A 21,802-nucleotide genomic window follows, 5' to 3' on the forward strand; every position below is an offset into this window, starting at 1 on the left:
ACTCTCGGCGTCGCGGGCCAGAAGGAAGGTCACGGGATGAGCCCACGACACGGCGGAGCATGAGCCCACGACGGCGCGCACGGTCGAGCCGAGAGACCTGCTGAACCGAGTGTAGTGACGCATCGCCAACCCGCCGACGGACAGACCTGCTGGCTCCTCACTTGGGGAGCTCCGCTCCCCGGCTGCCGCGCTCTGACAAGCGTGGGCACACACACACACACGCACACACGAAGACACGTGGCACTGAAACACGCTTGGACACGCTTGGCGGGGAGGCGTTGCGGCGGCGTCGAACGGGCCAAAATGTCCGCCGCTTTGAACGAAGCCCCGGCGTCCGTTGCATCCGCGCCGGCATTACCGCGCGTTGTAGGCGAAACGTAACAGTGGTATTTTCGTAGGATGTTTATGTTTGGGAGTGCATTATTGGATTGGATTGGAGACAACTTTATTTATGCCTGCTGTTGGGCGCTCGCGCGCCCCGACGAGAGCCTACGTCATCCTCGATGTTGCCGTTACTCGGCGCAGGTCTCCGCTCGCCGTTGCCGGCTCGCTGGGTCCGTGCTTTCGAGCGCCTCGAGGACCTGCTGGACGGCTCAGAGCTGATCGTCTCGGTCGTAGCTCTTCGCGGCTGCCTCGAGCCGCGGTGGGAGTGTTCTTGATTTAGCGTCTTCTGGATATTTAACGCAGTCCCACAAGATGTGCGTGTAGTCTGCGGTCTCCCTCCGGCAGACTCTGCACATATCTGTCGGATATGTCTGGGGGTACATGCGATTCATCAGTGTCGGGCTCGGTAGCGATCCGGTCTGGAGCTGTCTCAGTACTACCGCCTCCGCTCGACTCAGTCTCGGGTGCGCGGGTGGGAGAGTCCTGCGAGCCAGGTGGTAGGCCTTCGTGATTTCATTGTAATCCGTCATGCGGTCCTTGGTTCCGAACCACGTCAAACGGTCTGTCGCCGGGGCGCGGTTGGTTAGCGCTCGTGCCGCTGCGTGTGCCGTCTCATTATGGTTCTCATTGCGTTCCGACACGTCGCCCGTGTGCGCCGGGAACCATTTGAGTCGTACTTTTTGTTCTTCTAGTTTTACCGCTCGCAGTACGCGCTCAGCCTCCCTGCAGATTTGGCCTTTGGTGAAGTTTCGCACCGCCTGTCTTGAGTCACTCAGCACCGTGTGGCAGTCTGCGTCGGCGATGGCCAGGGCGATGACTACCTCCTCCGCTTGTTCCGCTCCGGCGCTTCTCACGCTCGCTGCCATCCCCGTGGCGCCGGTTGACGCCTCTATGACGACCGCTGCGAAGGCGTTCCATTGGTATTCGGCCGCATCCACGTACCACGTGTGTTCGTCGTTGCCATGCTGGTCGATGAGACCCTTGGCCCTCGCTGCTCTTCTTTCCTTGTTGAACTCGGGATTCATGTTCTTCGGTATGGGGTCGATTCTGGTCTGGCGTCGGACCTCTTCGGGGACGGGGAGCTTCATCTCCACCTCGTTCGAGCGTCTAATTCCCAGATCGTCCAGTATCTTCCTCCCGGCTTTGGTCATGGACAGCCGCTCCAGTTGAGAGGTCCGTTGCGCTTCGGCTATTTCTTCGAGCGTATTGTGTATCCCGAGTTGTAACAAGCAGGTCGTGCTTGTGGACTCGAACAGGCCCAGCGCCGTCTTGTACGCTCTTCTGATGAGCACGTTGATTTTGTTTCATTCGTGTTGCAGCCATCTGTGGTAGGCTGCAACATACGCGACGTGGCTGATGACGAAAGATTGGACGAGCCTAATTAGGCTCTCCTCTCTCATGCCAGCCTTTTGGGAAGTGACTCGTTTGAGGAGTCGAATCGTGTTGGCTGCTTTGGCCTTGAGACGGGTGATGGTTTCGCTGTTTCTTCCGTGCTTTTCGATGACCATGCCTAGGATCCTAATTTTTCCGACCTCGGGGATCACGTTGCCGGATTTGGTGACGATTCTGATTTTTTCGCGTTCGCGTTGTCTGGTATTGCCTCTGCTGTTTTTGGTAGGTGGGAGTATGAGAAGCTCCGATTTGCTCGGCGAACATCTCAGTCCGGTGCCTTCCAGCTGGTCTTCTATTGCGTCGACGGCGGCTTGCAGCGCGCTCTCGATGTGGGCGTCGCTGCCACCGGTCACCCATATCGTGATATCGTCCGCGTAGATGGTGTGCCTGACGTCTTCGATGTGCCCGAGCTTTTCGGCCACCCCGATCATTACCAGGTTGAACAGCATCGGCGAAATGACCGATCCCTGCGGTGTGCCGGTGCTCCCTAGCTTCTTCTCTTGCGTCTGTAGGTCGCCTGCTCGTAGTTCGACGGTCCTGTCCGTGAGGAAGTCCTTGATGTAGTTGTAGGATCTTTCGCCCATGTTGAGCTTGGAGACTTGGGACAGAATCGCCGAGTGTTTCACCTTATCGAAGGCGCTCTGCAGGTCGAGCCCTAGGATTGCTTTGTTGTCGCGGGCGCTGCTGCCATCATAGATGATTTGGTGTTTGAGCTGCAGCATCGCGTCCTGCGTGCTGAGGTGCTGTCTGAAGCCGATCAAAGTGGCTGAGTACAGCCCTTCTCGTTCCAGGTAGTCTTGCCACCTGTTGAGCAGGACGTGCTCCAGCACCTTGCCCACGCAGGACGTGAGCGAGATGGGCCGGGGGTTATCCGTGTCCGGCGGCTTCCCCGGCTTGGGGATCAGGATGGTCTTGGCTATCTTCCACAGCTTTGGCAGCGCGCCCGCTCTCCAGCACTTGTAGTATTTTGCGAGCTTTTCAATCGAGCCGTCATTGAGGTTCTTGATCGCCTTGTTCATGACGAGGTCTGGGCCGGCTGCCGACCGGCTGTTGAGGTCGTGCAGAGCGACGCATACCTCCTCGACGTTGATGTCACGATCGAGCTTCGCGTTAGGCAGGCCGCTGTACGGCGTGTGTTGTTCGGTAGGTGTAGTCGGTAGGTATTTGTCGTTAATGCGCCTGGTGACTTCGTCGACGCCGTGTGCTGAGACCGCCCGATGTATGAGCCTGGCGAGTCTGTCCCTTTGGTGCGACTTGGTCTTGGTTTCGTCAAGCAGGTGCTGCAGCAGGTTCCACGTCTTCCCGCTATGCATCTGCCCGTCTGCCACGTTGCAGATCTCGTTCCACTGTTGCGTGCAGAGAGCACGGCAGTGATTCTCGATCGCTCGGTTCAGCTCTGCCACCTTCTTTCTCAATCTGCGGTTAAGCCGTTGTTTCTTCCAGCGATTGAGTATCGACTGTTTGGCCTCGATGAGATGCGCAAGCCGGCTGTCTACTTTGTCGATCTCCATGCCCGTTTCAATCTCTTTCGTCGCGTCGCGTACGCTCTTGGTGATTTCGGCCGTCCACGAGTCGATGTCTTCGATCTCGTCGTCACCATCGCTCTTGTGGCTTCTGGTGTCTCGAAAGGCATCCCAGTCTATCCATCTGTGTGTTTTGATGCTGGTGTCGTTGTGTTCCGGTATGCCGATTTCCACGATGGTGTGGTCGCTGCCTAGGTCGGTCCCTGTGTTTCTCCAGGTGATTGTGCCCCGGATGTCGTTCTTGATGAACGTGAGGTCCGGAGTGGTGTCCCGGAACTCGGAGTTACCAATTCTCGTTGGATGTGTCGGGTCCGTGATGAGGGTGAAGTCGAGTTCCGTGGCGTCTTGGTACAGGTTGCGGCCCTTTGCTGTGTACTTGTTGTAGCCCCAGGCAGGGTTCATCACGTTAAAGTCTCCGCACGCGATCAGCGTGTTGCGGCCCGCTGCGGTGCTGGCTCTGTGCAGTAATGTCTTGAATCTGTTTTCTCTGAGATGGGTTGCTGTAGACGTTGAGCAGAAATATGCTTCCTTTTCTCTTCTTGCCTGGGATGATTTCGGTGAGTGTGTGCTCGATCTTGATATTACTTTGCAGCTCATGTTCGACGAACGTGAGTTCCTTCCTGACCAGGGTGCACAGGCCTCTGTCGTCGGGCGGTCCCTTGTGCACTCTGTAGCCGGGGAGGGACAGTGCGTAGGTTAGTGTTTCTTGTAGTAGTATAACGTCTGGCTTGCGCGCGGCATGTAAGATGTGCTTTTGGATGACTGCCTTCTTCCTTCCGAAGCCGCGACAGTTCCACTGCCACACGGTTACACCTGCTGCTGCTGGTGTTGCGTTGGCGGCCATGATTGCGTTGGCGTGTACGGGGCTCCCTGGTTGGGTGGATGTTGCGTGAAGAGGGGCGCAAACGTCGGGTGGCTTACCATTGGCTGTAGGGTTCTTTCGATGCAGGCGAATCTGTTCCTGTTCTCGGCTTGGTAGGTCTCCATTGTTTGTTTCAGTGCTGTCACAGCTGCGATGTTTGTCGTGATTAGCTGTTCGAGTTTGCTGAATGTCGCTTCGAATTTCGCTTCGAGTCTGTCGATGTGATCGTTTTCTGTTTGCGTGCGCGTGGCCTCGACGGCTCGCTTCTTCGGTGCTGGTTCCTCTATGGCTTTCTGCTGGATGTTCGTTGTCGTTTCCTCGCTCTTGCTTGTGCTTGGCGTGGGTCTCTGTAGAGGCTCGTTGTTGCATAGCAGCAACTGACAGATCTCGGCGATCTCTTTCGTGAGGTTGTTGATGGTCGCTCGCAACACCGCGTTTTCTTGTCTTAGGATCTCATTTGCCTCCCGCACCTTATTCATATCTTCTTTCTTCGTGGTTTCGGTGATTTTCTGTGCGTTCCTTATATTGTTTCCTTTCGCTGCGTCGACCCAGCTCACTCGCTCACGTGATGGTGATGTTTTCCTGCTGAGGCTTCTCTTGCAGCAGCTGCTGTCTCTGGATTTGGGCGCGCGGTTTTCCGATGAGGTCCTTGACTTTCGCGCATCTGCTGGCTTGTCGAGTGGCGGGAAATCGCTCTCCGACAGCAGCTGGCGTTCGGCCTGTCGGCGCTCCCATTGTCGCTTGCGCACTACGTAGGGGATCTTGTATTTCGCCTTGCACGTTCGGTCTCCGGTCGGGTGTTCCCCTCCGCACAACTGACATTTTGGGGTAGAGCGATGGTCTTCTGTATGGTTCGCGAGTCCGCAGGCCAGGCACGTCTTGATTGTGGGGGTCGGGCACACGTCCTTGCGGTGTCCCACTCGGCCGCACTGCTGGCAGACGTCGATCTGTTTCTTGTAGATGCGGCACGGTATCAGGGTGACTCCGTATCGGACGAAGTTCGGTACCTTGGGCCCCTGGAACACCACAATCACAGTGGTCGTGCTTCCAATCCTTTTTGCGGCCACTGCTAGCGGGTTCCTCTCGTTGACGATGTTTCTATCGAGCTCTTCGGCGCTCGCGTCGATGGGGATGCCTCTGATGACGCCCTTTACGGTGTCGTGAGGTGCCGTGCGATATGCGCTGACCTCGTAGGGTTTGCCTTGAATAGATATTTCCTGGATTTTAGCGTACCTTGCCGCGTTGTCTTCGTTCGGTGTACTTACGACCATGATGTTCTGTTGTGTGTTGGGGCAGATGGTGTCCGTGGCGCTTTCCTCGCTCGTGATCTTGGCCGCAGCGAGTATGGCCGCAGCGACGGTGGTGGTGCCGGTCTTGACGATGTCCAGTCCCCCTCTGGGTCTGACAACTATCTTGCTTTCTTCTAGTGGCATGGCTGGCATGCGTGCTGCCTTGATGGCCAAGGCTCTGACGTTCTTGTAGAATTTCGACCTCGTGCTTGTTTGACTCCCGCCGGGTCCGTCGGGCTTGCCGCTGGGGGGGGTCCGCTGGCGCGGCCTTGACATGCGTTCCCCCGCGAGCGTCCATCTGGCGTCGTTGTGGTATTCCTCGGGTGATATCTATTTTCCTTGAACTTGAACGCACATGTGGTTGTCTACGATCATCGTTGTTTGAGAGGGCGCCTCCATCTCGGAGCTGACGAGCGGCAGCCGCCGGGATGTACGGCAGGCTGCTGTCGGTGCGACGGTGTTGGGCCGAGTGTCCGTGGAACACGCCTAAGCCTAGCAATCCTTCGCACAGTGGCAGTAGAAGTAGTCACGAAATGTGGCAAAGAAAAACGCACCTCTGGGGTCAGCTGGTATCGGTCGATGCCACTCGCCTTCACAGACACATTGGTGCAAGCAAAACTTTGGTTCGAGGTAATTAGCACTGCGTAATTGGCTAGCAATCACGGAGCCGATCTCTGACTAGGGACGAGCGCTTCTTCTTCGTTGTCATTAGAATATTAGAAGTGCATTAGAATATTTTGTTATAAAGGCTGGCGGTCTGTCAGATTCTGGTCAATTCTGGCTCTTTCTCCAATCTTGACACGACATCATAAGCTCTATCGAGAGCAACTTGTGGATAGTTTCTTTCTGCTAGGGTGGTTTAAAGTAATTTAGGTGGTGGATATAATCGTTGTCTTCGCTGCAGATTCTTCTTATTTGCTTCGCTTGTCTGACAAAAATTCCTTGCTTGCACTGTCGCGGGTGATGACTGCTGTAGTCTGAATATTGCTGGCTATCCGTAGGCTTTCAGTAAAGTGTCGTTCTCAGTTTTCCGTTTTCTACATAGACCGTCATGTCAAGGAAGTTGATTTGATTAGGAGAGTGGTGAGCAGTAAATTTAATACTTGGGTCAAAGCGATTTAAATGGCTAATTATGTCTGTTAACACACTGGTGCTGTGTTCCTATATTATAAATGTGTCGTCAATGTAACGAAGACAGGTGCGGGGTTTTAAAGGGTAGGATTTCAACAGGTATGCTTCAAGCTGTCCCATAAAAATGTTTGCGTACGTGGGAGCGAATGGTGTTCCCATGCTAGTGCCGAAAGTTTTCAGGTAGTGAATAGAATCGAATTCGAAATAGTTGAGCATGAGAACTAACCCAAGGAGCAACAAGTAAACTTCAGGATTGTGCGCATGAAGATTGATTGTGAGGGATTTTGATATGGGTCCCATTCCTTCACTCATGGGTATATAAGCGTAAAAGGCAGAAACATGCAAAGGGACTAGAATAGCACGGTCGGAAAGGATGTGGTTGGCGTTGATGCCGTCGATAATTCGAAGCAAGTGCGGCATGTCTTGAACAAAAGATGGGAGGGTGGTGGGGATGTTTGACAAGTAGTGATTTAAGAATTTAGATAGTGACTCGGTAGGTGTGTTATTAGACACAATAGGCCGACCTGGTATTTCTGCTGTAAACATTTTTTAGACAGAAACTTTATGTATTTTAGGAAGAAGATAAAAGCGGCCTGCTTCTTTGTTCTTGGGCATCATGACGCGATATTCAGATTATGTAATTAGTTCCCTTGACAGGAGCTCTGCTATTGTGTTTTGCACAGTATTGCTGTAGTCTGAAGTTGGGTTAGCAGAGTTTTATGTAATGGGTGTGGTTGCTGAGTTGTTTGGAGGCCTCATTCTTGTACTTTTCTATAGACCAGATTACAGTACTGCTGCCTTTGTCTGCTGGTTTTATTACAATATCATTCCTTTCTGCAAGTGCTTTAACCCTCTGAGGGCCAATTTTTTTCGCCATATGCGACCGTCCAGGGTCGATTTACTTATTGCAGATTCGAATTCTTCTGAGGAACCTATTTAGCTCCTATTTCTAAAAAAATTTATGTAATTTTTTTAGGGTGACCGTAAAGTGAGAAAAAAATATTTTGTGTTGGTATATGTACTGTTTATTCATGAATAACAACAATAAAAAAGGAAATAAGCTTATAATAATAAAAAATTTGATGCATTGTTATACGCATAGTTCAAAGCGTAGAAATTGCGCTCACGAGAATATTTCGCAACTCTGAAATGTTCCTGCTCTTACATTAATGGTTATGTACATAGCGTAATTGAAATGTGTAGGTGAGTGCACTCAAGAAAACTGTGTGGTTGCGTTCCCGTCAAACCAGCAAAACGTGTGACAAACTTCTGCTAATCTTCATCTTATCGCCAACCAGAGGCAATTAGTTTTCGCACCATCTCCAAAAAAGAAAAGAAGAAAAAGAAAATGCGTGCACGGTGGCATCCTTCCTATGCGCACCCCTGTGAGCACTAAACAAGCGAGAAACAGGCGGTTGCCCTTTGAGCGATTAGTAACGAGATAGCCTCAGTTTTGCGAGTGCAAGGAGACGAAACCGCCCGTGGAACAAAAGCCAAACCGCCGCCTGCCTCCGCGTGCGGCAGCACGCAAGCGGTAGTATAGAGACGCGCCAGAGCAAACTAACTCTAAAACAAACCATGCAACGAAAACCGAGAGAGGGAGGCGCGAGAAAAGAAAAATTCCCTGTATTCCCACATAGTGGCAGCACATGCCAGAAATGAAAAAGTTAGGAAATATGCGCGCTTTTTAACCGTACAGACGGCGCCGCAAATATACGGCATCGACCATTTTGGGCTTGTTCGCGGCGCCATATATTTATGTCATTGACCATCAAAGGGTTAAGGATTTGGTGCTGAGCAGGGAACAAATTTTTTCATTTCCGGCAATGCCACACCGACTCTAGAATTTCCTTTGAGATTAGCTTTATGTATAAATCCAGGTCTGGGTACTGTTCGGCTTCCGGTGTCCATGTGCTAGGTGGTCTAAGAGAGTCTCTATCTTGTTTTCCTACGTCCGGTCTATCGAAAAAGAACTTAGTACGACAGAAAGCTGAGCTAGTTGGTAAGGATTCATTATGCAAAAAGGGGAGGCGTGCATACAGGACACGAGAGAAGAGAAGTGGACAACACGAACGCCTTTTTTCATAAGGAAAAAGAACTTCTTGATGTGCATGCATCTTGAAAACTGTTATATCTTTGTGGAGTTTCTATTCGTTTATTGAGTTGTTCATGGGACAAAATGTTAGACCACATTTCAGGAGATCAACTTCATTGGGGCTTAGACTCTGGAATGTGTCTACTACATTGCTGCAGTGCTCTGGATGCACGCCTGTAGCACTATCAGTGGAGCTATGTGCCGTAGAGGTTACATTAGTTTTCTTGGGTGGATCTGCAGCTCTAATACCTTTGTGCTGGTATTTATTTAGTAATTTTTCCTCCCTAGTTTGGACAAATTGTTCAAGTTGTCTTTCTTCCGGTTCAGATAAATTTATGCTGTCAAGTTGATTAGTAATTATCGTAAGTTGTTCCTTGCAGTGTTCTTCGAGAATATCAATTAAAGAGAGCGATGCACTTTCTAGGACAGCATTCCACTTTCATAATAGCCTGAAGGGTAAAGAACCGAGGGTGCATCTAACCTTAATTCTGACACCTCTTGGGATTTTCCTCTGTTAATGCAGCTAGTGTAAATTTTTAGGTGAAATCTGTAATTTGTTTGGCGATGAGCTTGCGGGATTGGAGGAAAGGGCGAGATTTGTTGCATGTGCTGTCCATAGTGAGTGATAGCCATTTCTGTTTGGTTCAGGCAGACCTCCGGGATGAAACATCTTCAGGTGATGTTTTTTTACGCTTTATTTTCTTGTGAAGGCCTGCACCAATGTCTGTCTGTGTGTCTGTCTGCTTATTAGTGTATGTAGCTGTTTGTGTGAAGGCTTCGTGGGTGGTTGTGGGCTTCCGTGTGAGCGGGTGTTGTTTAGGTGGTGTTGGTTCCACGTCCACCATCTGTATAGATGCTTCTTGGGTTCTAGCTTTGGTGGAATGTGCATGTGAGCTCGTGTTGAAGATTTCAGGCCTGTGTGTCTGTGTTGAAGCTAACTGGGATGCAGGCTTTACTAGTGTTCTTGGTGGCATCGATTTAAAAGAGTTCCTGAGCCTGTACTTCATGTTGTTAGCAATTATCTTGACGCCACAAAAATTGGGGTGTAGTCAGTCCCGGGCGAGCAGAATGTCGGGATCCTGGTGTATTTTAGCTTGGTGGATGACATGGTTGTTTTCCTGTTGGTTTCCAATGTCCAGAAGAAAATTTTTGAGCTTATGTGTCCCTAGTGCATGAGCTAGGGGTGTCTCTGATCGTTGAGTAAGTAACCTGTGTTTTTTTGCGATCCTGGAAAGTACTGTTGTCAGGGTGATTTCCGCATTTGTTCTGTTGGTACGCAAATTGTTTTTGAGCATTTTCATGGCTTTAACTATGTTGTCACCGGCAGGGGCGTAGCCAAGGGGGGGGGGGCTTATGGGGCCTCAGCTCCCCCCCCCCCCCCGAAATTTTTTGGTGCTGTCCTTGCACCGCCAACCGAAGCAACCCCTGGCACCGGAAATCATTCTGGATTTTGTCAAGAATGCCTTTTTCACGCTCGAAAAGACATTTGACCATGAACATTGCGAACTCGGGCTGGATTTCAAAATCTCGATAATGAAAGAATTACTGGCGGCTACTCCATTGTACTGGAAACAATGCGCACTAGGTTTTCTTTGAGTAATGCAACGGCTCTTTTTTTAAGTCTTGGTGCATGAGAGTTAAGGTGCACTCAGTAACCGAAATGAGGCCAAGCCGAACTCTATCGAAAAAAGAATCAACAGCAATCATCCGCAGCAGCGCTTATACTTGGGACTCGCACGAAAAGAAAGAGAGAGAGAGAGAGGGAGGCTGCAGTTTTGGCGGAAAGGCGAAGCAGTAATAGTGATAGCCAAGTATGCGACAATTACACGAAGGAAGATTACACCACGAGAGGACTCGGGTTGTGAAATTGAACTGTCTCCTACTACGTAGACGGTCTTGTATATACTCGTATAACGCAGTCACTTCAGTGCTTAATTCTTAGAGTTCACACGAAGTTTCTTCAAGCGCAAGAAAAAGGAATATTTATATATATATATATATGGGGTTTGGAGAGGTGGCTCACACCCCCTCCCTCCCCCCCCCCCAGAAAAATGAAAACTCTCGGCCTATGGTTGGCACTTGCACCAAAGCTGCCATTCTTTGGCACCATTGAGCCAATCCTTTCCCAAGTCAAACGATTGCAGTTTCCATTGCCAATCTGACCCTCTGGTACTTCTACATGAAGCCAAGAGAACATAAAGGAAATGGACTGCTCAATTATTGAACTAGATAATAAAGTAATGGTGAGAGTTAAATCGACAATGAAGTAATATTTTTAAAAGGAAAAGGGAAATGAATGGGTAAGAAAAAGGAATGTTGCTGCTGGTGGGAGCCACACAATCTCCCCCTGATGTATGTGATTTTCTACCACTTGAGCTACGGTGTCAGTGATCTCTCTGTCCACATATCTTTGGTATATACATGCATGTACCATTCATGTACAGCCACGGCAGCTCATATGGAACACCCATTAAACCACAGGCATCACATATAGTGTATGCATTCTTAGGAACAGGCAACTTGCAAATAAGCCCTCACGTGCTAAGACTGGCCCAGTCAAGATCCCCGCTATACAGTGAATGGGAAGAATAAAGAGGACAAAGGAGCTGAGCTTTTAGTTAGTTGCAACCATGAGAAATCAACAGACAATCATGTCAAGGAAAGCACAGGCGGAAATAACCACTTTCTTTATTGAACTGTATAAACAATTAAAGGTTAGATTGAAAACATTAATTAGCACTCTCTACCCTTTCAAGAAATATGGAAGGAAACACGCAAATTGTTCTTTTATAGGCTGCAGTGGTTAAACACTTGTCATGCATAAAAGTGTTTGATGAGAGTAAATGTTCAAAGGGAAAACTACTTCTTACATATTTTTAAGTTGTCAGATTTTTATTCATGCGTGGCAAGTAACCATTGCTTAAAACCTAATTCGGTGTTCCCTCTCACGTTGCTCACAAAACTGTACATGTTACATAATCCTTCTTCGTCGCTTGTACCTTCATGCTGGACCTAGAATGAGCTTCAAATTCGTGAATCAACTAGAGTGTTCAGTGTTGACCTCTCTTCTTGCGTGCAGGGCCAGCCATTCCGATGGACCCAACAGAGGCTGCACAGGCCATCTTTCCATCCATGGCCCGTGCTCTGCAGAAGTACCTGCGTATCACCCGCCAGCAACCCCGCCACACTATGCAGGGGATCCTGGAGCACCTGTCTCAGTGCCTTCACTACGACCTCAGCCCGAAGGCCTTCCTCGAAAAGTACCTCCAGTCGACTCCCGTGCTCCAGGATGACCGGGAGCTGCGCCCAGTCCAGACATGGGCGCTCGTCTGTGATGTGCTCCTCTCGCGGCCTCTGAAGCCAGGTGTCACGTTCCTCCTCAGGCAGGGCGAAGTGTCCTTGCTGGTCAGCATTCACGCCCTGCCCCACTTCAATGTCACTGAGGAGATTGTGGACCCAAAGTCCAACCGCTTTGTGCTTCGGCTGAACTCGGAGACCTCAGTGTGACGCCAGATGTGACTGACGTGCCCTGGTCAGTCAGCTTATCTGAGAGAAAAAAAAAAAAGACTCGAGCAGACGTCAACTCCGAGACCTTGTGACGCTAGGCACGACAGACGTGCCCAGGTCGACCAGATGCTCTGCAAGAAAGGCTTGAGCAGCAGTGTTTGTCAGCTAAGAGACGTCGGTGTGATGTTTGTGACAGACACGTGCCCTGGTCAATCAGAGATTTTTTGTAAGAAACACTCTGGCACCAATGTCCGAGGGACGAGCGCCAGAGAGATGGTGCCGTGTGTTGTTTGTGCGGGTGACCAGGCTGAAAGTGTTGCATGCCGATGTAACGTGTTGCTGTTCAGCCTGTGATCTCTTTCCTAAAAATTGGACGCCTGCTTGACCCTAAAATGTATGTTTCCTGGTGAAAGTATCGAACCAGCCTGGATGGTTTACAACACTATTGCATATCAAGCCATCTTGGTAAACTTGTTGCAGTTTGGAATTGCACTGTAGAATGTCAGGCCAGAAAAACTACCCAGCTGGCTCAGAACAATTACACGAAGTGTGCATCATTTTGCAAAAAAATATATATATTAGATTTTTTTATTTGTAATTACTGTTTTCTGCCGAAGAATGCTGTAAAAGCCGCTAATAGGGCACCTGTGAGCGCTCTTAGTTTTGTGTTTTGTTAACATGCTTTCCTAATTTTAAATTTTCAAGGCAGTTGTAAAGGGAACCACTTAAATCAGACATGTAGGCTGGATTTGGAATTTTTTGAACCACATGCTTTCGCAGTCGTCACTGCACTCTTATGTAACAACATGATAGATAAGGACGCTTGCATTTTGGGGTATGCAAATATTCGAAACTTTTGAATGATGAATTGAATAGTGACCAATTCGGTCTGTGAATTGAATTGTCACTATTTGTAAATGCAAACATTTTTCAAATAGTTTTTGAACATTTGAAAATGTTAACTGCACCCAATTAACATAAAATTGAAGCAAAAGTATGGCAAATTTTCATGCCAGCGGACAAAGTATAGACATAAAACACGAGAACTTGCGTAATGGAGCAGGCTACGTTGCTTAGGTAGCCATACCTTAAGGGTGTACAGCAATCATTCGCACTCTCTAGAGAGTCCTGCGCATGCAATAAAAGTACTTGTTTTCTGCTGATGCTCCATTTGTGCTTTTACTAAACAACGCTTCAGAACATACCACGTAATGAGAGAAACTTGCTAACTTTAAGAACACTAGGATGTGAACATTGTTTTATACTACAGTCGAATCTCGATAACTTGAACTCGATGGGGCCCGAAAATTTGTTGGAATTAAAGGAAGTTAATTCTAATTGAATGGAGGACTTGCCTGAATAGACGCATGTGCACTGAGATAACACATGGGTGGGAAGTTCCAGAAGATTTATTCACACGTATTTACAAATTACAGTCAACATCGAATTTTTCGGGCTCCCTAGAGGCTGCGAAAATGTCAGAAAAGACGGGAAAAAATAAATGCATGCCTTTTACGGCCCCAAAGAGCTCAAATCGCCACAGGTACGTCCAAAATAGTTCTGAAGGCCTGCCAGTACATTTATTAGGCGTGTCAGTGCTCGTATTGTGATAGGAGACGGCGGGTGTACGCGTGTATAATTAAAGGAAACATATTTCCAGTTACGATTGCCCCTTCTAACTTTTGGTATGCTTCACCGCTTAACGCAGCTGTATTGGGGCGAAGCTGACTTTCAAAAACCGGTATTATGCAACGCGCTAGGCTTTCCACGCTCCCAAGCGCTAGGCTTTCCACGCTCCCAAGCCATTGGCGAGGATTACGAAGCCGGAGTCAGCGCCTCTGATAAGAGCGGCGAATCGTTTCAATGAAACACACGGCACCATATAGCACGAAGCTTGATGTAGCGAACGTCGAAGTAGCTAGGCCTAGCATTGCCACAGTGTGGCTGCTTGTGAGAACACCGGCTTGAGGTGGCGAGATAATCAACATGGCGGTGGTGGTGGCCTCGATAAATGCCGTTTCGGATCAGCGGTCATGGCAAAAAGTCAGGAAAATCGGACGTCGAAGGTTTTTTTACGTTCTAAATGTCAGACGTTCTCATACACTGACTCTGTGATGTACATGGCGGTTCCGCGAAGGCATCCGAATTATCGGGCATGTCCGAAAAATTTGGCGTCCGGAAAATCGTGGACTGTACAGGACACCCGTCACTAACAAAAGTAATTGGTGATGCGCACCTGCAGACACCCGCGCACAAATTTCCGCCACATTCTTTTTTTTCTTCATGTGCAGCATTGAGGGGTCTCTTATAAGCTTTTCCTCTATGGTGGGGTCAGAAGGACGCCGGTGGGAGGTGCCACTGCATGATTTGACACGCTGCTATACGTGAGCACTGTCGGAGTGTAGCATGTTCGAATTAACCATCACAAATGTCTGCACGTACGAATTACCGGGCATTTTCACTCATTGGAATACACATAACTTTGACGGCACTACAGCTTCAGTTCGAATAAACTGAAAGTTTGAATTAAACATCTTCAGATTGACGCGATTCGACTGTAATTGTGATAATGGCTGTTCATTATTCAGAAACCATTCAGAAACTAATCAATTTGATTTCATTGGCTTCAGGCTCTATTCAATTCGATCTCAAAAATCACTATTTGCACACCCCTACTTGCCTTAGTTGCACATAAATTGCAGAGGAAAAAAAAAAAAGCACAACTGGGACTACCTAAAGCTACTTAAGTAGCAAAATTATGTTTAATGCTGCTCAAAAACAAACTGATATTGTGGACCAAGGCCTTTCTATAGTTCTAGAAGATACAGTTGTGAATTTCAAGGCATATATTTGATTTGTTCATGTACCTATTGCTCTTACAGGTTTGATCAGCTGTCAAGGTGCAGTGTTATTTTGGCATGTGATGTGATGGCTTACATTAGCTGACAACAAAAAAAAAATTTAATGCAATGCTTTGTAATGGTATCATTCATCAGCATCAGTCTTGCTACATTTCTCAGCAGAATGTGTTGTGTCATCTTCTCCCCTGATTGTTACAGCTGGTACAGCGACAATCTTTTCAATGGGAGTTAAACAACTTTTTCAATTTTTCAAGCAACAGAACATGCATCACAATGCTCTGCGACTGCGATAAGCTGTTATAGTATGCCTCTGAACACACCTGAGGAAATTATATCTCCTTTGTATTGAACAATTATCTGTTGCATACATAGCATGCAGTGCTACGAAGGCTAGATAGATATCTCTCCATGCTCGCATTCCTGATTCGCAAGCAAAATTTATTTTGTCACATACAAAGAAAAGATATAGTTATAACTTAAGTACTCTTTTTTCACAAGATATGATTTAGCTATTACAGGAAAGGCATTGCAGATATGAAACTATTTCCCAACGAATGAACAGTGTGATACGTTTCTACTGAATAGTATGCCGCATACTATAAGTGCAAGGAGGCACAAATAATTTACAATTTCACATAACATTACTGCCACAAGTTGTAATGTATATAAAGTAGTTATTCCACATGAACTGCCGATTATAAAAAACGACTGCACTGCGAAATGCATGGGCTAAGATTTCTGTGACTACACTACTTGTGTAGCTTCTGTGACATTGCCTGCTAAGCATGAAATGGAGCTTAGTAATATGGTTACAGTGTTAAAGGAAGACGAAAATAAAACACGAACTGCACAGAATGGGCCCTGGTTGTGTCTGTCTTTGTCTTTCTTAGCGCTGTAACCCTGTTTCATAACGCAGTAATCAGGTAGCCCAGCTTCCAGCAGAGTATAGTAAGTTCATCACTTCAGTTTTATAAGTGTGTGATAAAGGTAGCTCTTTGTAGCAGTAGTGAACAGAGCTATTCATGCCACGTAACTGCGGGCTTTCAAACTGCCCGCATTTAGCCATGTTGCAGGCACGTTTCATGCAAGCTCAAGTGACACTTGCACTCATGGCCTGTCAGTCTTTACATGACGTATAAGTAGTTCTGTGTGGCAGCTGTCTTTGTGCGTTGTGCTATTTGCCAGTGTGGAGTACATGTGAGTGACGTGAATGTATATTATGAAAGCGCACATGTATGTATATATATAGCCAAAGGATTGCTTTCCTCGCCACGGAGCAACGAAGTGCTTAGAATGCAGAAGTGAAATGTAGTGAGCAGTTGGCAATAACGCCATCTCGGCAGAAAGGTGGCCCATAACATCCGGCCGCCTTTCTTTTTCCTGTGAATTGCTTTCAGTTCATGCAATGCCAAATTGCCCTACGCAGCTGCTCCACAGCAATGCCATGTTTATTTATTTCGCATTTACAAATTCAACATGCAATGGTAATGCTGATGCTCCATTTCTGTTTGTCTTCTTTGTGGCCGTTATTGAAATATAGAGTAAAACTAAAGGTGTAGGAGAAGGAAAGCCAGAAGAAAAATTTTGAGTTTCCATATGCTTGATAAAAATTGCAAAAAGCAAATTCTACACATCTCGCTTCCTTTTGCATGTTAAACATCCAATGAGAGAGTAAAAAGCATATTTCTTAAAGCCCTTGCAAGTGCACTAAAAAGGAATTTTTGAGATTAATTGCATCGTAAGTCAAATCAGCAATCTCTGACCCCGTGTGTCAGTGATTATGCTTGTGGAATTTTTTACGAATGCAGCTCCTGTGCCATGCTTAAGAAAAGCACCAATATCATGCATCTTTAATCCTAGAGAAAATCAGGGATCCAGTCATGTGGCATTTTAAACATAAGACACGTAAAGACGCTGTAAAGTATGCATATGATTTCTAATATTTTTCAGCATTGCTAATTATGTTTGAAACTGGTAGCACGAAATGCGTGCATTGTAAGTGGGCATCGTATCAATTCTTGGAAGTTGCATCATGCCGTCTTGTGTGGACAGCGAAGTCATTCATGTTTGACTAAGGTGGAGCCACTATGTTTAGGTCACACTATTTTTCCCCGAATACTCAGTATGTGCCACAATTTTATTTTTCCCACTTGTTCTTTTGAACTTTTTTTCTTCCTTTCTTTTAAGGCTCACTGGCCACACCGTTTCAGGGATATGTCTGCTCTGACAACAGTAGTTTTGCTGTGTCAGTGCAATTGCCATATTGATGTCTAGCACAGTTAGGCCTAATTAAATGCGCACATATGATATCAGTGGTGCACAGTTTGTAAATTTTACTCTTGGGGTGTCACATGAATGACGACTTGCAAACGTTGGTGTACAGGCTGCCATGGGTAAAAGTTTACGATTCTTTTGTACTCTACAGATTTCAACTGTAGCGATAGCAAAAGCAAAATGCCATGTTACGGTAGAACATGTAACTGCAGGAACGTAGTGATTTGAAGATAGCAATATGTACATATAACGTAGCAAGGTATTTCCATTCATTTCTTCATATAAAGGAATATGGTCAATGGCAACCTAAAAATGCTGTGGCAAATGCGCTGCTGTTCAAACCAGAAAATTTGTATAGATGCGTGCCCCAGCCAGTTGCATTTTCTCATTCCCTTGACATCACGATGGGGGCAGACTTCTTTTAATATTGGCATCTCTCAGGAGCTATGTCTATAGAAGCGTGGAGGCACGTACGACAGGTATTGTGCAGCTTTGTGGGCAGAATTTGTCCTGAATTTTTAGGTTGTCACTGTGTGCCAGTGTTCTGTGTCACCTCCTTGTTCCTCAAGTGCTGGAACTTCAGCATGAGTTGCACAAGTTCATATTTGGCAGTGTTGCAAGAAGCATTACTGCACGAAAACTTAAAAGTATGTAATGGTATGGTGAAAACTTGAAAGTACGGTGAAAGTCAACTGTGATTTTAATTTTCAACGACACACAAAATTCAGAACTGCCCCATTTATGCTGTCACTGAACCAAAATGACTGAAATTTACTGCATTTAAAAGAAAGTGTTATAAATTCTGGTGGTCGTTGTTAGCAGGTTATTTTGATAGTCAGATGTTTTGCAAAAACTCACAACAATTGGTAAATCAAAGAAACAAATAGAAAGCTGCATCATAATGTGTACCTATTTGTGTTATAGTGGAAACGCATATCATAATTTTGTGAACAACAGTTGACTGAGCATTTAGAGTGGTCAAAATCAAAATGTTCATTCGAACATTGCTTTGCTTTGCCTATCTTTGTAAACTTCAACTTTGCTTATGCGACTTTTGCAAGTGTTTTATTAGGAAAAATGGAGCACTTCGCATGATCATGTGAACATAAATTCTGTCTACTTTGGATGCTCTAAACATGTTATTTGCAATGTTGCAGCATCTGCGATGCTTGTGGCTTTCTGAAGTTGTAAACATTAGTGTAATTTGCCCTTTTAAGTAATTTTCGGTTTGTGAATTTTATTTCTCAAAGCGTGGATTAAAAGATCAGCTCTGAACAGTCACTAGAGTGTTGCAGAAATGAATTATTTAAATCAGTTCAGCAGTTTCCAAATGAAGATCGTGTGTATCCGTGTCTCACATGCTTTCAGATTGGAAGGGCAGTTAAGATGTTAAAACTTTCTCTTAAAAGATGCAAGCAATTTCTCCCGCATGTAGGCAATCACCTCCTGTAGTGTGATGTTCCCAGCTCCCAACCTGTTGTATTGCATGTCTCTGGTACGAACATCTACATTCTGCAGCCATTCAGGTGTAGAAAACACACTGCCTCTTGGAAAGGATGCAATAAATGGATATGATTATTCTTGACATATGTACTGACCTACATTACTTTTTTCTCTGCTGGTGAAACAGCAAGGATTTGGAGAGCAATAGTTTTTGAGGACCATGAGATGTCACTCGTATGTGTGAGTGAGAAGAACATTAGAGGAGCACTGACATATTTTAGCAGGTATAGAAAGTTTTGCATACTTCTCAGACATAACAAGATGACATTTTACAAGTGGCACGAAGGTTATGCAGCACTTCATAATATTTTAAGTTGGTGCTAAAGTTGGCCTCGAATTGCTGAACTTAGTGTCATCAACATCATTGTGTCATCATGACCCAAAGCAAAATTTGCTCCAGTAATGTAGCAATAAGGCAGGGTATGATGATGTTGCTCATAAACAAAAGTGCTGACGTGTTTCTTCTCATGTTTGGATACCGAAACACTGCTTTGCAGGAACAAGTATTATAGTAAGTTATTTAGGGTGCTGTGGCACTTTCCAGCATATTTTCTGGAGTTTAGAGGGTTTGGATCTTCATCTAGCTCAAAAAAAGAAAAGGGAGAGAAGTAGAAAATGTCATGTCCATTAACATATGTTAGCTTAGCAAAATGCTTGACATGGTATTGCAGATAATTACAGCTGAAAGATTAAATAAATATAAAGGAGAGCAGAAACACTGATCAATGAAAGAAGGACAAAACGAAACGAAGTTAGAAAATAAACTCTAACAGAAGGGATATGGCAAACTGAGTAAATTCTTCAAAATTTGGTTAAGACAAAAGCACCTTCATCACATGCAATGCCAAAGCAATGCTGTCCCAATAATGTTTTCAACACATGCCTCATGGATGGAGCCTTAGCTAGCTGTCTCATTTATTTCCTTATGTAAATGCTGTCCCATCGAATCGAATGAATATGACGAGTGTGTTGCATAAATAAAAAAAGCCATCACTAAGCAACTAGCTTAGCTTTTCCATAACTAGCTTTTCCATAAAAAGTTCACGTAGAGTTTACAATTCTCACTGTTTTTTGTTCCGTTCCATGTTTAGTTGCAGCGCTTGATGATGTGGTGCTTTATGGCGCGAGGGCCAGTTATGGCCAAAGAGCGCCATGACGCATGGTGATATTAACTATATATTGCGGATAGTAGAGACAATGAATTATCATGGTGGATGTGACATGGCTCTAAAAGGGCCAGAAAGCACTCGCTGTCAATTGCGCAAACCATATAGGTACTGAAATAATTACACTGATTAGTTAGTGATGTTGGCTGTGGCAACAGGTTTTTGTTAAGAACATGATGCTACAAAGCATAAGAGTGACACAAGAACTTCAACAGAGCTCTTGCATACAGGGGCTGTTAATCGTGTGCTAAAATTAACTGGCCAAATGATTTTCAGGGTGTCCATTTCAGCCAAGAACTCCAAGACAATTTGCAGATTAAAAAGCGGTTCATTGCTAAGAAGAAATGCCGGGTGTATGGGTATATTTTCACGATATGCAGAAGGGAAATATTTTTTCCTCTCTGCTTCCATTGCAGGACATTGAATAAGAACATGGAGAACTGTGAGATTATCGCCGTACTTACTACAAGTCAGAGGATCGCTGCCAGTCAAAAGGTAAGAGTGAGTACTGTAAGTGGGTCCTATTCTTCATCAACAAAGAAGTACTTCCTTATGCTGTTTTTCCACTTGTCCAGTTTCCTAGTTTTGGTTTTATCATGTGCAGCTTGTTCAATACTTGGGTATTCCACTGTCCTTGCCAATGTTTCCTTAGCTTACGGCGTAGAAAAGACTTGAGGTCTGTAGAAGCGATAGGGATGGTTGCATCTGTGTCGTTAAAAGTTACTGACGTAACGCTTTTGTCAACAGCCTCACTGCTTTTTATACCTTTGTGACCAGGTACCCGACATATGACATTAATTTGATTGCACATATATGCGGAGCACAACAGACTGTACAGCTCACTAAAAACTGAGTTCTTATGTTTTCTTGGACTAAGTAGGGCTCTGACTACACTTAATGAATCTGTAAACACGACAGCCCTGGCGAGACTTGTGAGCTGTATGTGTTGGACAGCAGAGAGCATAGCACAGGCTTCTGCTGTGAAGATACTTGTGTGTGGGTTTAGTGCCCTGGATATTGAAAACGAAGGTCCAGGAGGTGCATAAGAAACTCCATTGGAGAACTTGGAAGCATCTGTATAGTATTCTGTACAGGAGTACTTCTCCTGAAGTTCGGAAAAATGGGATTGTGTATGTGCTTCTGGTGCATGCTTTGATATTTCTACGAAAGAGATGTCGCATTGAATGGTCTGCCATTTCCACAGTGGGGGCAGGTGAGTGGGAGCTATTAGGACACTCTCTGGAACTAAAACACCTGTTTCTTTTGCCAGTGCTATGAAACGAAGGTTCAACGGAGCCCTAATAGCTGGGCGGTTATGAAATAGCCTGGCAGTAGACACGTCACGAATAGATGAGTGACATGGATGCTCCACGTCTGATTTAACCTTGAGAGCATAGGAAAAAACTTAGATATGTCCTTTGGAAATGTAATGACCATTTATTAGATTACACATACAGGCTTTCTACGGGACTTGTCCTAAAAGCACCTATAGTCAGGCGTATGCCCAAGTGGTGAATGGGATCTAGCATATTCAACACACTAGGTGAAGCTGAGCTATATACTATAGCTCCATAGTAGAGATGGGACCATATAACGCTTTTGTAGAGGCTCAAAAGGCACCGCCTGTCACTTACCCAAGATGTGCGGGACAAGAGCTTCAGTAAATTCATTGTCTTAATATCGCTCTCAGATACCTAAGGTGAGCGACAAATGTTAGTTTGGAGTCTAAGATAATTCTTAAATATTTGTGTTCGTGGCTGACAGCCGTTGTCCATTAATATAGATAGCAGGGTCAGGTATTATACCTCTCTTTTT

General features: G+C 46.1%; 1 protein-coding gene and 2 pseudogenes across 1 annotated transcript in view; 1 reads left to right on the plus strand and 2 right to left on the minus strand.

The window, feature by feature from the left end:
- Vang (Strabismus domain-containing protein Vang) overlaps nucleotides 1-18,903 on the plus strand; it is a 213,217-nt gene extending 194,314 nt beyond the window's left edge. Inside the window, exon 6 of the mRNA XM_050177609.3 lies at nucleotides 11,756-18,903. Coding sequence (XP_050033566.1) covers nucleotides 11,756-12,183 — 428 coding nt within the window. The 3' untranslated portion in view covers nucleotides 12,184-18,903. The remainder of the gene's footprint in view (nucleotides 1-11,755) is intronic.
- LOC140218465 (uncharacterized) lies at nucleotides 490-2,498 on the minus strand (annotated as a pseudogene).
- On the minus strand, nucleotides 2,792-5,849 carry LOC140218388 (uncharacterized; annotated as a pseudogene).
- Nucleotides 18,904-21,802: the final 2,899 nt, after the last annotated feature.

This window comes from Dermacentor andersoni, chromosome 5 (assembly GCF_023375885.2).
Source record: "Dermacentor andersoni chromosome 5, qqDerAnde1_hic_scaffold, whole genome shotgun sequence".
NCBI lineage: Eukaryota > Metazoa > Arthropoda > Arachnida > Ixodida > Ixodidae > Dermacentor > Dermacentor andersoni.